Source organism: Aplidium turbinatum, chromosome 16, assembly GCF_918807975.1.
Source record: "Aplidium turbinatum chromosome 16, kaAplTurb1.1, whole genome shotgun sequence".
NCBI classification, from domain to species: domain Eukaryota; kingdom Metazoa; phylum Chordata; class Ascidiacea; order Aplousobranchia; family Polyclinidae; genus Aplidium; species Aplidium turbinatum.
In genome coordinates, this window is record NC_137487.1 from 10,468,762 (window position 1) to 10,491,232 (window position 22,471).

The 22,471-nt window shown below is 37.8% G+C and overlaps 1 protein-coding gene and 1 pseudogene across 1 annotated transcript; both read left to right on the forward strand.

Moving 5' to 3' along the window:
* Positions 1-12,754: 12,754 nt before the first annotated feature.
* LOC145785864 (uncharacterized) lies at positions 12,755-14,246 on the forward strand (annotated as a pseudogene).
* A 6,991-nt stretch (positions 14,247-21,237) lies between these two features.
* LOC145785865 (putative methyltransferase DDB_G0268948) lies at positions 21,238-21,987 on the forward strand. Its single transcript, XM_082597573.1, has one exon. It carries the CDS (start codon positions 21,238-21,240, stop codon positions 21,985-21,987), a length of 750 nt encoding a protein of 249 aa, XP_082453699.1.
* The last annotated feature ends 484 nt before the right edge of the window (positions 21,988-22,471 follow it).

A 22,471-nucleotide genomic window follows, 5' to 3' on the forward strand; every position in this document is an offset into this window, starting at 1 on the left:
ATGCTAAAATCAGTCGACTTGCGCGTTTCCTCCCGTACTACAAAATCAAACAAACTCTGAAAAGTAGGTTCCTCAGTGCTACCATACTGATCACCTAAAAAGTCAAGATAACGCTGCTTAGCGTCAAACGGGAGTCGCTTAGCCAAATCCAAAACAAAAGGTCCTTCTAATTTATCACGCTGACCATAAGCTTTCGCGTAAAGCAAACACTGCGACAATTCATCTTTAAACTCTTTCAAATCACTGGAAGAGATAGAAGTCAATTTGCTACCATAGCGATACTTTCTAATTTCTGGTTCTGCGAAAAGACCTCCACGAACTCCAAAACGTTGGGACAAGCGAGCTAACGACATTTCTATCCTGTTTTCCTCTGACAAGCCAGGAGTGTCGGAAACCAAATTAGCAATCGTTTGTGCAGCTGTTCTAACACAAGCTGCTTGCAACAAAGTCAAACGAGTTCCCTTAAAGGGCGAAGCTGCCATCAAGGCCATAACACGATTTTTAAAGAAGACAAATGGCATATTATTACCATCGTAACCAATCAAGGCCGCCTTATCGAAGAACGTCCTACTATTTTGGTATTCAAAAAAGCAATCCTGCTGTTGAGAACTCGATTTAGCGGGAGAAGACAAGCTATATCCCTTAATGGGCTGAGTGGGCTCAGTCACATGCACAGCCCGATCACGATCCTCACATACGTTAAAATCAGGAGACACGATACGCCTCTCACAACCACCCAAATTACGTGTAGCTGGGCGATCAAAAACTAGCGGCGCTGAAAACTGTGAAGGGGGCAAAGCATTACTGCTAATGGCGGCCCCGTGACCTGTACGCTCTGGGGGAGGAGTTCGGTTGTAATTTGCAGACCTTGGCTCTACAGCCTTCGGAATACCCTTAGCCGCGGCCCCTAGACCTCCTGAAACAGCTGGAAAACATGTGGATTGTACAGGTCCACTTACGGATTGAACAGGCGTTTGGAAAAGGTTAGGTAAATTAAACTGTGATTGATGTTCACTTCTGGAATGCCTAGAAGAGCCCTTCCTAGAGCTACGCCGGGAGCCCAACTCAGAACGATATTCAGCTAAAACTACCTCTTTACGTTGTTCGGCCCTCAACTGAGCGTCTTTGAGTGCGAACTCAGCAGCTCTAGCTTCGGCTCTCGCGGCGGCCTCAGCAGCTCTCGCTTCGGCCTCAGCAGCTCTCGCGTCGGCCTCAGCTCTCGCGGCAGCCTCAGCTCGTATGGCCTCAGCTCTTGCGGCAGCCTCTGCTCGTTCGGCAGCCTCAGCTCGTATGGCTTCAACTCTTGCGATAGCCTCAGCAGCTCTTGCTTCGGCGTCAGCTTGGATCTGGAGCTCCTCTCGTCTTAACTGTAGGTTAATTTGTGCAACTATCCGTGACGAGCTCTCAGACATTCTAGTGCTTACATTTGAGGCGCTATCCTCAGGATGTATGTCAGCATCCAACCTATCTGACAACTCACTTTCTTTTTGTTCGAAGTTATTTTTTAACGAGTTAAATTCGGGATCTACCCTATCACGAAGTTCTGCCAAGATTGCAGAGTTAAAAATTTTACTCAAGAGAGCATGGAAATGCCGTAATTCCTCTTCTAAAGTAGATAACTTAGATCTAAAAATTAACAGTTCCTGCTTATCACTCAAAGAACCTAGGGCTACAGAAAGTTTCCCAATTTGAGTCAAAATATCCCGTCTAAGATGCCGGGCTTCTCGAACTGATTTAGCCTCATCGTTAATGGGCCCCTCCCCAGAATGGCCTGCCCGACCGCAAAGAACATCATCAGGCTTAAACTCAGTCGAGTCGACGGCGGTCGAGTCCCTGTCACCACCGAGTGTAGACATATTAAATGTTAGGGCTAAATTTAACAATTAAAAAATTAAGTTACACAAACACACAAAATTACAGTAGTTATAAAAAACTTAACTGCAAAGACCGTAAAAATACAAAAAAGAATTTAAATGCACGATACCGTAGCTGTACGAGTATGTGAAGTTCAAACGTCCACAAAACTTGCTTGGATTCTTCCACTTGAATCTTCAAGCACAGATGGATTGCCTTTAATCTTCTTTCTTGCCAATAAATGTCAAAGTTATTTTTCTTCTGTACCAAACTGAGAAGAAATGTCTTTACTTTTCTTTACTTCTTTAGACTACCAACCAATAAGATCTTCTTTTATTATTTCTTTGCTTCTAAGTGCTTCTTAGCCTACCAACTAACCAACTTCGTCTTTTATTTTTTTATGGTCACAGCGGTAAACCATAATCTCTTCTTGGGAAAATTTTAACATAAAGTTCCCGAATCCGTTCGTCTGTATATAATGACCGAAGAAACACACACTTGAACTTCTTTTCAAACAGTGTATTTCTGTAAAATTAGCCCACGGCTACCGAAAACGAGGGGGTGCAACGCCTTACACCACTGAAAAACTGTCACTACAGAACAGATTACTTGGATAAAAGACGGAACCTTTGTCCAGCTAGCAAGCACTAAGCCAACAGTTAAAAGTGCGGCCAACTTTCAAACAATCATTTTACGAATGACCAGAATAGATAGCAATATCTCAAATTCACGTATGCAGTACTGTGACGCAATAATGAAAGACAATTATGAAGTCATTCCAACAGGTGTTTAAAGCTGATGTAATATTTCCTGTTTAAACAGGCCCAAACAGGCCCAAACAGGTTTGACACAATTCTTATGAACGCTGGTGCAATTTTGGCTCATGTTTTAGGAATTTCCATGACGTAATATTCAGTAGACTTGAACGGTTTTTATATGACGTTTGATTTGGTGAAAATTGTCGGGAACAGCATTGTCTAGGATTTCCAGGCATTGTTGATCATTATCAGTGGTTGACAGGTTTGTTAGTTATTATAGAACATATTCAGGCATTGTCGAACATTTTCAGGGGTTGTCGAGCATTTTCAGGGGTTGTCAGGCATTGTAGAGTAGCTACTTTCAGGCATTGTCTATGATTTCCAGACATTGTCGATCATTATCAGTGGTTGACGGGTTTGTTACGCATTATAGAACATTTTCAAGCATTGTCGAACATTTGCAGGGGTTGTGGAGCATTTTCAGGGGTTGTCAGGCATTGTAGAGTAGCTACTTTCAGGCATTGTTGGGAATTTCCAGGCATTGTCTATGATTTCCATGCATTGTCGATCATTATCAATGGTTGACAGGCTTGTTAGGCATTGTCGGAAGTTTTCAAGCATTGTCGAACATTTTCAGGGGTTGTCGAGCATTTTCAGGCATTGTCAGGCATTGTAGAGTAGCTACTTTCAGGCATTGTCTAGAATTTCCAGGCATTGTCGATCATTATCAATGGTTGACAGGCTTGTTAGGCATTGTCGGAAATTTTCAAGCATTGTCGAACATATTCAGGGGTTGTCGAGCATTTTCAGGTGTCAGGGGTTCTCAGGCATTGTAAAGTACTTTAGATTCTTTCTGGCAGGCATTGTCGGACATCTTCAGGCCTTGTCTAGGATTAGGCCTGACAACTGACAATGCCTGACAACCCCTGAAAATGCTCGACAATCCCTGAAAATTTTCGACAATGCTTGAATATGTTCTATAATGACTAACAAACCTGTCAAACACTGATAATGATCGACAATGCCTGGAAATCCTAGACAATGCCTGGAAATTATCGACAATGCCTGAAAGTAGCTACTCTACAATGCCTGACAACCCCTGAAAATGCTCGACAATCCCTGAAAATGTTCGGCAATGCCTAAAAATGTTCTATAATGACTACCAAACCTGTCAATCACTGATATTGATCGACAATGCCTGGAAATCCTAAACAATGCCTGGAAATTCCCAACAATGCCTGAAAGTAGCTACTCTACAATGCCTGACAACCCCTTAAAATGCTCGACAACTGCTGAAAATGTTCGACAATGCCTGAAAATGTTCTATAATGACTAACAAACCTGTCAACCACTGATAATGATCGACAATGCCTGGAAATCCTAGACAATGCCTGGAAATTATCGACAATGCCTGAAAGTAGCTACTCTACAATGCCTGACAACCCCTGAAAATGCTCGACAATCCCTGAAAATGTTCGACAATGCCTAAAAATGTTCCATAATGACTACCAAACCTGTCAACCACTGATATTGGTCGACAATGCATGGAAATCATAAACAATGCCTGGAAATTCCCAACAATGCCTGAAAGTAGCTACTCTACAATGCCTGACAACCCCTAAAAATGCTCGACAACCCCTGAAAATGTTCGACAATGCCTGAAAATGTTCTATAATGCCTAACAAACCCGTCAACGACTGATAATGATCGACAATGCCTGGAAATCCTAGACAATGCCTGAAAGTAGCTACTCTACAATGCCTGACAACCCCTGAAAATGCTCGACAACCCCTAGAAATGCTCCACAACTCCCCCAATAGCCGACAAGGCCCGACAATGCCTGACAATGCCCGACAATGCCTGACAATGCCTGACAATGCCCGACAATGCCTGACAATGCCCGACAATGCCTGACAATGAGTATTTAGAGGTACCCCCCTAAGAGAGGCACAGCTATGACTAATGGTTATACACTTGGGAGGCAAAATTCAACCTGATCAAGTATCTTGTCAGTGCATATTTGTCTTCAGAATGTATTTCGCATTTTCTTTGGACGTACCAGAAACGTCCAACCATCTTAAAAAAACAAAAAGCCTGGCATACAACTAACTACATATTTTGACGTATCACATACGTCCTTGGCATACAAATAATGCATCTTTTCAATTCATTCTAAAATATTTTTTGAAAAACAAAACCGTAACCAAATGCAAAGCCAAAAAATCCGTGTTGACAAGCATAATGTTGTATTTCATTGAAACACGATCAGTTGAAAGTTCCAGAAAGTTGTTTAAAATAAAAAAATGAGTGGAAAATTGCTGGTTCTGTACCAGAAAGTAAAGTCCTGTAGGATTCATTTGCGCCTAAATTGCGTTGTTTTTCCTATGTTAAGCGTGCTGAGAGCTGGATGCTTTGAAGTTATGGTTTCAGTTGATTTTTCCATCTTACAACTATCAGCACTCTTGATGGCGCACTATGGCAGCCCTTAATAGTAAGTGTCTATTTACACAAGTCCTGAAATATCAGCTAAAGCTATATGGGCTAATAAAGCTATAGCTTGGATAAATGTTGTTTTTATTTTGGTTTGTAACTTTTATCTCCCTTTTATCTTAAATTTTTTGAAGGTGTTGCAACCGTGTCAATTTTCTTTTAACTTAATAAATTGTTTCGATCTCAAACACGTGTTAACGTTCTTGTTTTGTCCCTTCTACATTTTTCTGGACCTTTGCTATGTTGACATGTATTATTTTCGCTGTAATGGTAAAAAAAAACAATTGGACTCTTCCACACAGTTCTTGTTTGCTTAAGTTATAAAACGTTTGTATTTTCGTCACCAGTTTTGGCTGTGTTTTTCTTTGTCCTGAATAAATGAGATGATTAGGTTTCACCGTCGATGAGAATTCACTGTTGGATGAAGGTTTTTGGATGAGAACTGTTATCGAGTTAACAGCAGCTACTGGGCGAACAAAAAGTCATTGGATCAACTTGTCTCTACTCAATTTGTAACTTATAAACCATTTATTAATAAAAAATAAATACAGTTTTATCAAAAAGGTATCACAACGAGAGCTTACAATACTAGGAATAAATTTATTTATTTATTTTTAATGTGACCGCCCTTCACTTAGACAACTCTTCAATTCTTTGTCGGAAATTTTCGACCGAGGCATGTAGCTCATCCTGGGGCATTATGGCCCATTCCTGCAGAAGTGATTGTTTCAGAGTATCAACACTTGGATGAGCAACGGAACAGGTCTTTTCATCCAATAATGACCACACAAAAAGTCCATGGGAATCAGATCAGGCTATGAAGGAGGTCATACTTTTTGCTCCAAAATTTTGGAAGTTGACTTGAACACCAGTCTTGAGTCTTTCTTGAGGTGTGGGATGGTGCGCCATCTTGTTGGAATGTGAAGGGCTGATCTTTGTAGCATTTCCTCATCACTTCAAGGGCTGGAAACAAAATATCGTTGGTGTAGTAATGATCTGAATTGATTTTAACCCTTTGTTCCACGAAAACCAGAAGAGATTTCCAATTTTTAGAGACGGTGGCCCACACCATGACAGAAGACAGTTTTTGACGTTGGTAAACTGTTCTCACAGAGTTTTTAATACCTGATGAAGACTTTACATAAATTCTATCATTCTGATTACACTGGTCAACAAAAAATTTGTTGCATTTTCAAATTTACTTGGTTTTGAGTAATTTTGGGGTGATGAAACAGAATATGACGTTATTTTTGGTCTAGAAGCTCTAGATTTTTTGCAAACTTTGATTTTTTTCTTTTTTTGAGTAAAAACTGAATATTTTTCAAAAAAATTATATTTTGATGATTAGGAAAAAAAAAACATCTTTTACGACTGAAATAATGTAACTGCTTAACTGTTTTGCCTATAGCTTAGATCTATACTTACTGATAGAAATGCACCGAAATATTTGAAAAAACATTACAAAATCATTCGAAAAGCGTCGTAAACAAAATTTCAAAAACTATATAGGCTATATACATAACAAACGAATCATTTTCACAACTACAGTAGTAACCATAGCACTGCATGCAGACCTATTGCAATTACAAGCATAAATAAGCTCTTTAAAAGTTTGATGTTGTGAGAAAAGTTCACTGGCTGACAATAGAAAGCAAAATCCACACTACATGCTGGGCAAAAATTGGCGTTTGAGGCTCTTGCGTTTGTAAGCTTTTTGTTTGTAAGCAGTCTCGTTTAATGCTCCAGCAGTAATCTGCCATCATGTGTCGATTCCATCGGCCTTGGTAACGTTCTTCTACTTTCATAAGATCCTGGTGGAACCGCTCTCCTTGTTCGTCACTGACAGCTCCAAAGTTTTCTGGAAATTTGTTCAGATGACTGAATAAGAAATGAACTTTAATGTTCATTCTGCATCCTAAGTCGCCGAAAGCAAAGAGCATTTGCTCACAAGAACCTCGTAATTGTGAGTCTTTTTGTTTCCAAGAAAGTGTTTAGTGACATCCACAAAGGACAACCACGTTGCTCTCTGTTTGGTTTTCATCTTATCGGTGAACTGTTGGTCTCGCACAAGGCTTCGAATTTGTGGTCCATTGAAGACACCAGCTTTAAACCTTTCGTATGAAATGGGGGAAATGTGTGAACAATATATTGGAAGCAGTCGCTATCAGGGCTTAAAGCTTTCACAAACTGTTTCATCAACCCTAACTTAATGTGAAGAGGGGGGAAAACATTTTTGTCTCTACTTACAATCGGATCGTTTAACATGTTTGGCATGCCGGCATCAAGTGTTTCACGTATGGGCCAATCATTTTGGGTCCAATGCTTGTCATTAACTCTGCTGTCCCACATGAAAAGATAACATGGAAACTTTGTGTATCCTTTTTGCTGACCAAGTAAGAAACCAACCATTTTCAGGTCAACACATAATATCCAATTGTGCTGATGATAATTCAGCAAGTCAATGACTAGCTTAATATCATCATATGATTCTTTTAAGACAGCTGAATGACCAACTGGAACTCCTCCATATGCATTACCATTGTGCAAATGAACACACTTCAGGCTTCGCCTGGAACTGTCTATAAATAAGCGTCATTCATTTGAATCATATGAAAAAACTCCTCGTTGGACGAGAAGGCCTGGAATATCATTGCAGTACATTTACTGCTTTTCCTCTGAAAAAAAAAAGACATAAACATTTCATCTCGTTTCCTGAAAAACGAAACCTTTGTGGAACGGTCCAATACGCGTTTTTCACTAAGCCTTGATGCTAAAAGCTCAGCAGCTTGCTTGGATAAGTCCAAGTCTAGTACCAAGTCATTTAGTTCTGACTGGTTAAATTTTTGAATGGTTTCAGAATTACAGCCTTCTGAGTCTGCATCTGCATCCTTAGTATACTCGCATTCCATACTACCGTGGTAAATCTCAAGAGTCTGTTTCTTCATCATCGGAGGATGCAAAACCATTAAATACTGGAGGTGGAAACGTTTCAGAGTGAAGGACAGGTCAAATAGCGGAAGGAATATTTGGATAAGAAATATTTTGTCTGTTATATCTTTATCCTGCATTGTGGGAAAGCGGGCTTTAGCGCTATGCATCGGTGTACGCCTCCGGACGTACACCTGACCCACGCTACAGCTGACGGCAATGTCTGTTTCCGGTTGTCTACTCTACTTATGATTAAAATTTGGTACTACCCATTACTCGAAATCGATCACTGGGTAGAGGCAATTATCGTAAAATTTCTTGCCCAGAGAAACAACAGCAAGTGCGGGTGGCTGGAGTCGAACATGCAGGCTCTCGACTGCGAGCCCAACGCGCTAACCACTCGGCAACTGCTGCCGACTGTTTTTCCTGCCAATGCCCTTGGTGTTAATCAAACAAACGTAACAATCAGTGCAGTGGTCCTTCGGTTCACGCCACACCATAAGGACACCAAAAGGAAGTCCGTTACGTTTTTTCTTTGTCCAGTCTCTAAGCATTTCTTCGCAATTATGGCAGACAATATGTGGAGCCCATTTCTTCTCTTGATCTCCCAGAGGATCTTGAAAATAAGCTTTGTAGGCTTGCTTCACGAATAAATCGTAGGTTAACTGTAAATTAACTGTAAATCGAGGTTAACTGCCGTGGTAACTAGAACTAAATAGTTGGAATTTTGTTTTAAATTTCAGACAAAATGCTGCAAGCCTCAAAATATCCACTGGTGTATTGCATAAAAACTAGAGCTTGCAGAAAAAATCTGATTGCAGATTTGGAATCAGTGGCTAAAACTCATTCAGAATCGATTAAAAAATCTCTTGCAACAAGAAAAATTTTTTTTTGTTGTTGACCAGTGTTATTGATCTGAGCTTCAATTGTGAAGAATTTTTTGTCTAAAAAAATGATCTTTTGCCCTGCCATGCCTTCCTTCAGGTCTCTGAGAAGAATCTGTGCTCTTTCAAGTCTCTTTTGCTTTTAGAGATGTATAAGTAACTGGAGTTTTCTCTTCTTGTAAGGAGACTACTGAAGATCTTTTCCACAATGGTCCTCACATTCATGTCTTTGGCCATTTGACGGATGGATCTGTTTGGGTTTCTCCTCACGACCTTTAGATGTACTAAGTTCCTTAAATCTATTCACAACATGGTAAACGGTGGATTTGGCAACTTTTAAGAGCTTGATGATCTCAGAGTTGGTTTCCCCTGCGCGATAAAACCCCGTGTCGCTACAGATAGGGTTAAGAGCTGATCTCAGAGTTTTCCCCAAGCGATTGAGCTGAATGATGGCTTCTCTTTGGCTCATTTTAGACCTTAGACCACTTAGACCAGGGCCCGATTAACCATGAGGCACACAAAGCACAGGCTTCAGGCCTCCTGGTTTTGAGGGATCCCAATTTTTTTTACATTAGTACAATAGGCGTAGGTAGTGAAAGTTGTTGTGCCAGTGTGGGCACAGTTGTTATTTTCAAGTTACGATTTCGAATTGTGTAACGATTGCTAAATAGAATAGCGATTCCGAATCGTCACGCAATTTCGCTGGAACGCTTTCGTTTCGCTTGAAGTCTTCAACGCGACCAAGCGAAGCTGGTACCAAACAACAAGACAGGAGGAATCGCAACTGGTCTGCTAGGCACTTAGGCAGAGACTAGACGTTAATGACAAATGTCACTATTCAGCTTGTTACTAGTGTTACATTATACTTAAGTTGGTTTCTTATTATTGAGTTTGTTCCTTCTTACTCTGTTAGTCCTGATGGTAGGTCTTACTGCTACTGCTGTACGGCAGCGATTCGTTTAAAGAAAACAGAGATGATGGTGAACTTGTTTGTTTTTGCATAAATAATAATGAGTAGCCTAACGTTTACGTCACGCAAGATCAATCAGTTATTTCGCATTAGAGTTAGGGATTCAGGGTTAGGGGTAAGAATTAGTGTTACGAGTTAATCGATCGACAGCGATCAGAGCTCTTGGTCAATCGATTGTGCTGGGCTAACGATTGATGTTTTGTCAATTCTATTGTAACCTTGCATATATTGTAGCAAAGGAATTGTATATTTACCTAGTTTCTTCCATAATGGTGTTAAATGTTGTACATTGTACACAGTATTGCTGTTATTTCACTTTTAATGGAGAATTTCGTGCTTGCATATACACTGAGATGCCCACCGAAGCATAATATTATGTTATTATTAATGCTTGCATGGTCTAGGGCGCATTTGCTACTTAGAAAGTTACTTGCTATGCTAGGCTTCAGTTGAGCATCGAAAGCGATTGCCAATAGAGTCCCCTAAACGTAGCTGTGCCTCCGGCCCCGTGAGCCTTAATCAGGCCCTGGATCAAAGTATTATCCTTGCCTTTTCAAGCTCATAATTGGTGGAGCGTGCTTTCAGTGCTTTAACGCTTCTGGATGACAAAAGAAACCGTCTTGACTTAGTTAGATGGGGAGACTTAAGGTTGTTCCTATCCAAACTGGAACCCGATATCAAGACTCTGATGACATTGCACAACTCCATCCGCCTCATTAGAGTTGGGCGTTAAGTTGTGATGAGTGGAAAATACCCTTGACTTTACTTTTTTTGTCGAAGGGGGCGTTTGATGCTCTGTTCGTTGTCCAGGGGGGCGCTATTAAAAAACGTTTGGAAAACACTGCTCTATTGTATACAAGGCACATTTTATCTCATATCTCTAATAAAACTAAAATAAATCAATTTAACTGTTAGTCAGTTGAATGAGTTACATGCTCGCTTCAAAATATTAGGCTACATTGTTACCTTAATTTTTCAATAGCACATAACACTAATCTACTCCTTAAATCCACTAGTGAAATTATATTTCCCTATTGCCTATTGTCACCCGTTAGGTTAATAAAATGTAGTTGAGCTAGCTAGAAAGTTATGCAAAATTGTAGCAAATTTACATATTTTCATATTTTAGAAACATATGAACAAGTGCCTCTCCCCCCTTGGACCGATAGGCTACCGTTATGAAGTACCTCAAAGCTATCAAACAGTCAAATTGGTTGGTTGATTTTGAATCTTTATCCTCGGACTGACAAAGCCTTGATAGGTTATTCTTGGTAGCTTCGCACAGTTGTAGAGGCTCTTGGCGCAGGGCCGGTTACCGAGATTGGCAGAGTGAAGTTTTCCGGTTGTTGAAGTGTTGTTACCGGGGAATTATCCCATTCATTAGGTGCCGCTGATTGGAGAGCAGTCCTGAAATGCAAGGGAAGTTCTAAAGTGCTTGGACAAACAGATCAATGTATTTATTGAAAGACAGGCTAGGAGTTAAATCAACCAAATCGCGCATGCAAAATAAACAAAAATATATCCAGTGACTCTGCAATTGGACAACACCTGCTGGACAGTGAAGAATGTGCTAAAATTTTGATTCGAAATGTTTTCCATTTCTGCTAAAGGCAGTTTTTCGTTTCGCCTTGCAGCACTGGAAGCAATTTTCATTAGAACTTTTGATCTAGTCTTATGCCGCCAAGAAAAATTCGTCTATGCCTTAGTTCCTTTGTTCATTTGAATTACTCTAGCCAAAATTTTTATTCCGTTTTTCTTATTTTCTTCTAAATATAAGTACTTCACCAAATTTTGGTTTACTTTATTCTGGCAACAAACTCCTGATGATAGTCAGATGAAAAATTGCAGCTTCGAGCTATGAAAAACCAATGAATTGCCATGCCACAAACAATAAGATCAGCGGAATTATTCTTCAATAGCAATTCTTCTGCACATCCTTCGACATACTGTACATGTTTGTATATGTTTTGCTTCTTAGCTTGCTTAAGGGGGTAATGTGCTCAAATATTTAAAAAAAAATATGTTTTTTTCCATTTTCTGTTTTTGTTGGTTTTGGATAGGTTAAGTCTTCTTCTATAAAATAAACCCATAAAACTTGGAATATGTGGCCTATAAGACATTGAAATTCAATTTTTGCGAAGGCCACTCTTATTTTTGACAACCGATTTATTGCGTTTGGTTAGCATTTTACTGCTAACTTTGCATGTTGTTTTATCGTTATTTGTCCCCTTTCAAAAAGAATAAAGTTTAATAAAATTTCCCATAATGCACTGAATGTGTTTATACAGAAAAGCTGACTGTGCATGTTCACTTGTTATGTATTTCCAGTCGTATATACTTCACATAGTTTCTTCACATAGTGTTAAACTTTTGGCTATTTTGAATTGTAAACTTTGGAGGGCAATATCTCCAATTAGTGTTTTGGTGCCTGTGGCCCCACGGGAACAAGCATAACTCCATGACCAAACATTACATTGGTGTGAAATTTGGAATATATGTTAAAAACAACTATATCTACAAAATCATGAGGGCGTTTTTTATATTTTTTAGGCAAAATGAAGATATTGCTAAAAATAATTTGATTGGCTGTTGCTAAGTTGCCATGGCAACCAAAATTAAATACAAAAACATAGTTTTGTGAGCAATTAACATTAGAACATATTCTGCAAGTTTGGTGCCTGTAGCTTAATTGGTTTTTGAATTAAGCTTGTTATTGTTTTTTGTTACTATGGCCCCCCCCCCCGTTGGTTACCATGGCAACCAAATGATTATGAACGATATTTTTCAAATGTACTTACCTTGTGTTATAATAATATACATAGCAAACGAATGTCCATTTTCTTATAGTCTCAAAATTATGCCATTGAAATATGTCAAAATTAAGGCACATTACCCCCTTAAGTTGCTCTGCATTCACATCAACTCCAAGAACTTGGTTGAAGTATGATTGGAAGATGTTGATCGATTGACCGCTTCCACATCCAACATCAACCATTAGATCCAACTTTTTAGTGGATGGAATGTCTTTCTGTTGGTTTCGGTGAAAAGCAAAAACTTCCTCTGCCAGTTTCGAACAATAGTTAGGTCGAAATTTGGAATAGTATTCAGATATTGCATCAGTTTCATAAAATCTGTTCATCTCTGTTTCACTTAAGTTCTGAAATACGTAGTAACAGGAATTTAAACCAAGGTGTTTCATGAAAACGCCACGTTTGACGCACTGGTAGTTTTCAACAAAAGCTTAATAAACCTTTTTGTCAAGTCAAATGTGCGTAGTGCACATGGACGCAAATTACATCGATGGTTGTGAGATGAATCAGCAAAGCATTACTACCAGGGTAGTTGAGAGAATAAATTAGCCCGGTACCAATGCGATCTCCATGCCTCAAATTAGAGCCTTCAACAAAACACTTTTAAGAAAAATGCACTATATCGAAAAAATCTGCTTTGGCTTCTATAACTTTCGAAGCCTCTTGGAAAGTTTCTGGGCCCCTAAAATTATCTCGAGCTCTAGTCCAAAAGTACTCCTTAAAACTTTCTGTTAATGTTATTAGTTACCACTACGTATAAATGTAATACTGTAGTATCTTGACAATTTCACTAGTACACTTCTAATTCTTCTCGAAGCCTAAGAAACAAAAAAAAGCATTGTGAATAAATCGTAGCAGGCTAGCTTCACATGATAGAGTAGGCTAAATGTGCATTTTCAACAGTGCACTATAAGATAGTCTAGAAAAGGTAAGTGGAGCCTTGGCATATCACTATATAAGTTTTTATATTTACAGTTTAAAAATAGCAAGAAGAAGGTTTAATTTGCCAAAGTTTTTTTTAGAATGTAAACGGGCTCTTAAGCCCAATGGATGCATTGCAATTTTTGGGTATTGGGTACCGAAAATTACTCCCATCGACAACGAGTGTGAAATACTTTTCGACAAAAGCAACAAATCTTCTAGACAACCTTCTGTTAAATGGAGTTAACAGCAATCCTTCCAAGAAAAAAGCGTAGCCTATACGCAGATCAAGAAACGATATCAAGACATCTTTGACATGATTCTATTTGAAGTCAAATGCCGCGTTGATGACATTCATATGATCAACGAACATTCCATGAATGAAATGCGTGGACTTATACGATCCTCAGATTCATGTCGTACGTTCATGGATAGGCCTAATCTTGCTCAGGATGGAAAAAGTGAACCCAGAAAAGTAAATCAAGAAGAAGACGATTGCTACGATATGGCAGTCACGTTTTCAGAAGAATTAAAAAAAATCTGGAATTTGGAAGACAAATCAGATACCGAGAAGACTGTGGATTATGATTATTTTCTTTTACTTGCATGTCCATAAACATGCAACGACATGGCCACCCCATAACCATGCTATGACCAAACAAATCTTCTTCATTGTTTTAACACACTTTTAAACAGATTTGCATATTTTTACGAACAAACTGTGCTTTAGAGTAAAAAAATCAACTACAACGAAAATAAAAAGAAACCTGACAATGCTGAATACTGATGTTCTGTTTTTTCATACATTGACGAGACTTTGTTTGCTTTAGTGATACCGTGTGTGCATGATAACAAAGAATAGATGATTTCAATTGTAATGTGCATTGTTTATTTTTCACACAATTTATCACCAAAATTTGAAGAAATAGTCTGGCTTATTACTAATTTGCAAATTTATGTTGCAGTGACTAATGTCTTCATCTTATAGCCTATATTGCTAGGTATTGTACAAAAAATATGGAATTGCAACTTTTATATAATTTTTCTTCTTCTGTTATGTTATACTTTCATTTTATACTGTATATATTGTATTTGAATGCTGCGTCTTTCCAAAACGCCGATTCGATTTTTGGGTCCACTTCGGCTAGTTAAAACTTCGGCTATGTAATTAATACTTCTGTTACCTAATCTTTATGAACTTTTCATTAAATGATTTTTCATATTTTATCATTTTTTTCTGGTTATGTTCCAAAACTACTAACAGCTTGTACAAGAAAATAAACGATGCCAAACTTTAACTAGTCACCTGTTTATTTCTTAGCCAACAGTTTGCAAAAGCATGTATTGTACAAAAGTCGATTTTGAGTATCAAAGTAAAAGTTTTTTGTTTAATAAAGAATGAATATACAGCGTCAATATGCAGTGATATTAACTAAATACAAACCTAATGCAAAGTATTTTTTGTTGTGTAATCTAAATGTTGATCAGATTTTGAATCATTGATCATTAGCCTACATTAATTTTATAATGCCAATGTCATACACCTCGTATATAGTTGTTTTACATGAAATTCAGTAAGTATACTCAATAAAAACCTAACCAGCGTGTTTCACCTTAATAGGATCACCACAAAGAACTTATTCAAATAGAGTATTTGCAGCTCCTTTATGTGGGCTACTTAGAGACAAGATACTATCGGCAAGCTGCATGAAAACACTTCATCCCAATTTGCTTTTGTTTTTCGCGAAAATCCAGGCTTTACATGCGAATTGCTGCCAGGACCTGTTTAGTGAGCTTTTATTTTTGCAAAACTCTGTAGGTTATAGACTACTTGATGTAGTTTTGCAACAAAACAACTGCAGTATTAGAAAAATATATGCCTAGGCCTATATCAGTGGTTCTCAACCTGCGGTCCGCGGACCACTAGTGGTCCGCGGACATTTGCCTGGTGGTCCGCGAGCAAAGTCTGAAATCGTTGTTTTTTAACCCTTTGCGTAAAAGTTGTTAATTTTATCAAGGCTCATCCACTAAATTGTCGACTCTTTTCTTCATTATGTTCGAATATGGATCTTGATCATGAACAGCTACCGATGCATAGGCTACTCAAGTTCGCTAATTTTATCAAGGGGAAAAGTGTTTAACAGACTGTTTGAGTTACGTGATGCTGTGAAAGAGTTTTTTGGAGAAAAAAATCCAAGCTTGTAGCTCATTTCAACGATAACTTTTGGGTTGCCGTTCTGGCTTACTTGGCTGATATTTTTGAACAACTGAATAAACTTAATTCATCTCTGCAAGGAAAGCAGACAAGTTTTATTACCCTCAGTGATAAAGTGTCTGCTTTTACGAAAAAACTTGATTTTTGGAAGACAAGATTATCGCTGGGTAACTTTGAAATGTTTGATCAATTCTAGGCTACGAATTCACTAAGACACCAGAAAATGCTGAAATCGATGAACAACTGTTGATGAATTTTATTTCTGACCATACTCAGTAACTGCAGGATCAATTTAACTTCGACTTTGGTGATTTGAACATTCAGAGTTTTTCGTAGGTTTCCAGTCCGTTTCTTGCACACATTGATTCATTAAAGTTACCAACATCGGAATTAAACCAATTCATTGAACTGACCAGTGACCAGTGGCGGCTGGTGCTGTTTGAGAGCAGTGGGGCTGCAATGAATACTCCGGGGGCGAAGCCCGTCGCTGAGTTCGCCGAAGGCGAACGACTTCGCGGGGGGGTCTGGCGGGTCACCCCCAGAAATAAATTGAAAAATCACATTAAATTTGGTGCGTTCTGAGTAGGCTATGTTTTTACCCAAAATGTTGAAAAAATGCATTCAAACTGTGTTGAAAAGTTGATGTATTCTTAAGCTGCATTTAAAAAAAAACTAACAGTAGCCTATTGCTTTGGAGACAAACTTTACTAATATTGAGCTTAGTCTTGACTAGCCTAGCCGTTGCATACAAGGTTCAAGTGATTTTGAGATGCCCTAGGCTGGACTAACTTAGCACTTCCTATAACCTGTTGAATACCCTAACTCTACAGCTAACACTTCTACATTCATGTCTCATCGCTATTCTGCGAAATAAAAACTAGCTTTAAAAAGTCTGTAAAGTTATTCGGTTAGGCGGGGCTGTTTTCCATGCAGCCCCAACAGATTCAAAAATTGCTGTAAAATACCGAAAGAGGTGGAGCTTCAAGGATAATTTTTTGCCAATCAGAGCGCTTGAAATCCAGAATCTCGGGCTGCAGAGCAGTTTGCCCAAAGTCGGTGTTGCCAAACGAAACTTTTAATATTTTAATTTTCGATCCGCAATTCTTAAGTGAAAAAAGTAACCGGGTCGGACAAACACAGAGGAAAACATATTTTCCCTCTTCTCTTTCTTTCAGGTAGGGCTGCAGCCCTGCAGCTCCATGGCACGAGCCGCCACTGCCAGTGACACTACTTTGAATATGTTGTATCCGAGAGTGAGCTTGATGAAATTTAGGATACAAGCTTCACATGAGCATCCACAACTGTCTCAGAAAACTTTGAAAATAATTTTCCTTTTGCGACATCTTATCTTTGTGGATGTGCATTTTCTGCACTGGCTACAATAAAAACAAAGTAGCCTACCGTTTCCAACTTGAAGTCGAAGATGAACTCCGATTGAGTCTTTCAAGTATTACACCTCGTTTAGACATGCTGTGCTCAAATGTGCAAGCTCAAGGCTCGCACTAAATGTAGCATTCTTTCTAATACTAGCTACTGTTTATAACTTAGCAAGCAATAAGTGACATTTGTTCGTTACAAGGGGAAGAGGCAAGGGAGTAGTGGTCCGTGACTGAGACACAATTTTTTAAAGTGGTCCTTGAACCTCAAAAGGTTGCGAACCTCTGGCCTATATCATTTGTTTTATTGTCAAGCGGCCAACCTAATGATAATTTGCGCACAATAATTACTTTACAAAGTTCTGAAAAACAAAAAAGTATGATTTCTTGCTTATTACTTAGGCTACCTAAAATGTTTATTTTCAAACAAGATAATTTTAGATTAATTTGTTTAGTGCGGTTGGAACGTTATTCAAATTTGAAAAAAAAATAAAACCTACTATGATTATTTTAAACTTGGGAGACATGTGTAGCCTACATTAGAAATAAAAAAATTAAAAAACAAACTTTTCCGAGTTTGCTTAAATCCATACCCTTTTGTCTCTTGCACAGGGTTTACAAATTCTTCATTTATTTTTGCATAGATTTCAACTTACCATTCAAACTTACCCTAATCTCAACTTACGTGCAATGCAAAAATGAGATAAACCTACGGCGAATAGGCCTTGCCATAAAAATGCTTTCAAAAGGCAACAATTTGATACAGTAGTAGCATAAATTGTTGTATTTTTATCGTTCTATCTTTTGTTTTTTGCATGTCGGAGACGAAAATGATAATCGGCCATAACCGATATTCTGGTATGTCTTGAACTGCAAAAGGTAATAGCTCCTTAAATGATTTAAAACGTGCTTAAACAAGTGTTTGCGTAAAACAGTAGGCCTACATGCCTGTAGCTAGCGCAGCCACTAAATCCAACGCTAAAGACAACGATCAAAATATTGCTCTTCTGCGTTTATTTTTCTTACAAATTTTCTCCTTTTCTCAATGCTCATTCATGTTGTGTCGTACTTAACTACAGACATAGGCCTAGTTATTTTCTGTATCCCAGTGTTTTCTGCGTCTTTAGACGGGCCAAACGCGTTTGACAGAGTCAATAACTTTTCTCTATTTGCAAAGTTCCTTTCGCTTGACATTCCATTGTATATTGTGCGATTATTAGATTACTGGTAGACCTACTAGTGGTAGAGCAACCAGCACATGTGAATACAATGGAGATTGTTATCCAGTTATTGCGGAAGTCTCAGTTCAAGTTATTGTTGAATCCATTTAGACTATACAGTATATATTTTTTGCCACACAAGCCTGTTTTAATTTGATGATTTATTTAATTGGGACACAGACAGGTCTATGAATGTAGATTAAAGTTAATTCAGCCTTGTTTAGCTGTTGTAGGGCTACTGCGTTTTGTTGGCTGTTTTCATACATGACCAAGTTAATGACTATAAAGCTATTATAGACTGTACTACCTCAGAGATTGTGAGTAATTTTGAGTTTTTGAAAATATATGTGCAAAGAAAAAATCTGGGCAAATTTTGTTTGCTCCCCCAAAATATTTTACACTCCTACGGCTATGCCCACATATTAGTCTTCTTTTACATCAATTAGAAAGATGGCTGGTAAGGCTAAGAAATTGGTTTTGTTAAAAACACACGTCAGCTAAATTGAGAAATGCCATTAAACAAGCACATTAAACAGAATCAAAAATATCAGCAACTGAAGCAAAATAACATTTCTGCAAGTTTTGTAATACCTAAAGCACCAAAATACGTCTCAACAATATTGATGCGGCCTATAACAATAATACAATAATAAGATTTTGTTTGAATAAGAACCTTCTGATAATCTCCCTTTTAGGGTGAAACAGGATGTCAAGGGTTAGAGAGTAATAACTATTTGATTTAATTTGCTCTGCTTGGTTTTTTGCTTTTTACTTTTTGTAGTATTAATAGTATTTATTGTTTAACAATAATACATTAAATTTACAAAAAATTAAAATACTTTCCTAAAAATCGTGTGCAACACAACTTTCAGGTTAATTACAAAATACGTAGGCTACATTTGTTGAAAAAGCTAAACAAGCATTTAAAAATAAAAAATTACTTGCTTGTAAGCACAAGTTTCGATGAGCCGAAATTTAGACAAAATGTTACTTTATTTGGACCAATAAACCGAACCAGGAGAAACCGAAACAAATTAAGAAATGTTTTCTGCATTTACTTCAGCGGGTCTCGCGTCGGATATTTTTATGAGAACCGAGAAAGCTTTTAATGTAAAAAAAAAACATTGAAGTTAATGAAGAGAATGACAAGAAACGTTTATACAAGGTTTTTGATTTTAGATGTGCATTAACTCTGTTTTGTTAAAATAGATGCTTGTTTTGTAGCATTTTATATATAAACCATGCAGAATTAATTCAGTACTCAATTTTCTTCAGCTTCAAATCTGTGAGTAATTGAAAAGAAAAACTTTTACCTTGCCAACGTCACGTTTTGGCCTACCGTCATAATAAATGTTGTGAAGTCATGATTTGAGTGAATCTCAATTTAAATCTGTCTGTATCATCATGACATTCTTGCAGGGTTCGCCAGAGACAGGGCTGAGAAGTTGTGTGAGCTCGCAGACTAGTCCAAGTTCAGCTTATTTGACTAGTCTTAGTTTTGTCCTTACTGCGTTGCTTGCTAAATTGTCGTCTTGCTTATTGTAGGCCTATTAAGTTTTAATTGAGAAGTTTTTCATCAACAGCAGTGCAAAGTAGTTCAATCGTTCCCTAAACACATCCAGGGATATCTATAACTGCGGGATTGGAAACTCTGTGGAACTGAAAACCATTTTATACACCAGTAGGGTCACTTTTTTTTGTGCGCTGCTGTGATAAATAATCACATAAAATGACCTCAAAGGGCAGCAAGTAGTAGGCTAAACAAACAACCAAAGTGTAACAATCAATTCACCTGCTGTAAATTGTAAGGTCTACGCTTGCCGGGTTTGTTTATATGTTTGTATTCCATTAGTGCAGTCATGTTGTATTTTGTTTGCTGCTTAAAAAATTTCCAGAAAGACTATTGGTTTTAGTTCTGATGACATCGTAAACGTATTGGTTGCGTACTGGATTGGTCTGTGAACAAGTTGATGATACAACAGCATATTTCACTGATTGCTGAACACTCCTCATTTACTTCTGATCCAATTTGCAGTACCCAAAATGCTAAAGAACAACAGTAGGCGGTTTTTGGACTTATTGCATTCATTCATTTTTTGGATTCATCGTTTTTTTTTCTAGCAGCGTAAATGTACTTTTATACATCAATTAAGTTTTAATGTGAGTGTACATTTTGTATTATTATTGTAAAATCGAATTTTGCATATCTTTTAGTCGGTAGGCTATTGTATTTTGTTAATCTTTCTGTAGTCGTAGTAATGTGATGACCCTACTGATGTATAGCACTGGATAAAGTTTCCAATCCCGTAGTTATAGATATCCCTGAACACATCTAAACATTCTTTTTGGCGTGTAACCGTATGAAGACTAAAGAAAAGTATTACGATTTAGTCTCAATGCTGCTTTGCGTTTCTAACATCAGCACTGAGAAGAATTAGAGGTATATCAGAGGAATTAGCATGAAAATATTATTGCATTTATGTGGTGGTGTCTTAAGAATTGTTTACACAATCATTTATGAGAGCGTACTTTTGCAAGTTTGACTTGACACAAAGTCAATTGCAATCATTCTCTTCTGAAAATTGTCTGTCAAACGTGGCGTTTCCATGAAACACTTTGATACCACTTTATGTCACTACGTTTTTCAGAAATTGAGTTAAAACAAAGATGAACAGATTTTATGAAACTGATGCAGTATCTGAATACTATTCCAAGTTTCGGCCTATCTATGGTTCCAAATTGGTAAACGAAATTTTCGCATTTTACCGAAACCAACAGCAAGACAGTCCATCCAATGACAAGTTAGATCTAATGGTTGATGTTGGATGTGGAAGCGGTCAATCGATCAACATCTTCCAATCATACTTCAACAAAGTCGTTGGAGTTGATGTGAGTGCAGAGCAACTTAAGCAAGCTAAGAAACAAAACATATACGAACATGTAGAATACGTTGAAGGATGTGCAGAAGAATTGCCACTGAAGAACAAAAGCGCTGATCTTATTGTTTGTGGCATGGCAGCTCATTGGTTTGATTTGCCCAAGTTTTTTTCAGAGTGCAAACGAGTTCTTAAGCCCAACGGATGCATTGCTATCGCTGGTTACTGGGTACCTAAAATCACTCCAATCGACAACAGCTGCGAAATACTTTCAGCGAAAGGAACGAAGCTTATAGAGAACTTGATGTTAAACGGAGTTAACAGCAATCCTGCTGAGAAAAAAGCGTATTCCCAGATCAAGAAACGATATCAAGACATCTTTGATATGATTCCATTCGAAGTCAAACGCCGGGTTGATGACATTCATGTGATCAATGAATATTCCATGAATGAAATGTGTGGGCTTATACGATCTACTGATTCATATCATTCGTACATGGATAAAGTTATTGAAGATCTACAAAATGAGTATGGAGAAATTATTCAAGAAAAACTGAATTGTAACGATATGACAATCAAGTTTTCAGAAGAATTAAAAACTTTGTGGAATTTGGAAACCAAATCAGATGATGAGAAGATTATGATTGTGGATTTTGATTATTTTCTTTTGCTTGCGTGTCCATAATTACACAGACAACCACTTTATGTGATCCAGATATTTACCAGATCGGTTACGGATCTGACCAGATCTTTAACAGATCTGGACCAGAGAAAATGGCTGTTTGGGTTCGCAGCGAGAAATCTCTGACCAAGATTTGTTTCAACAAACAGAGTTGCAGGTTTATTCACGATGTAAATATACTGTCAAATGTATCTTTTATTACTAAGGTGTAGTCTTAATGGAAAGATAATGATATATCCTTATTGCATTGTAGGCTATTGTACAAACCACCAGAAAATAGATGAATTGGATTTATCGCAGCAAGTAGGCTATGTTTGATAATATTTAATTAATTACATCAATTCCTCATAAATTTCCATGTTACTCCCTTCGAAGTCAGTAATCTGGCATCATCAGAGGGTTAGGCTAATGTAAAGAATAGTAGCCTATACTCATTGCGGAAACAAATGAGTCATAAATAAATTTAAAACAAATGTACTCGGATATT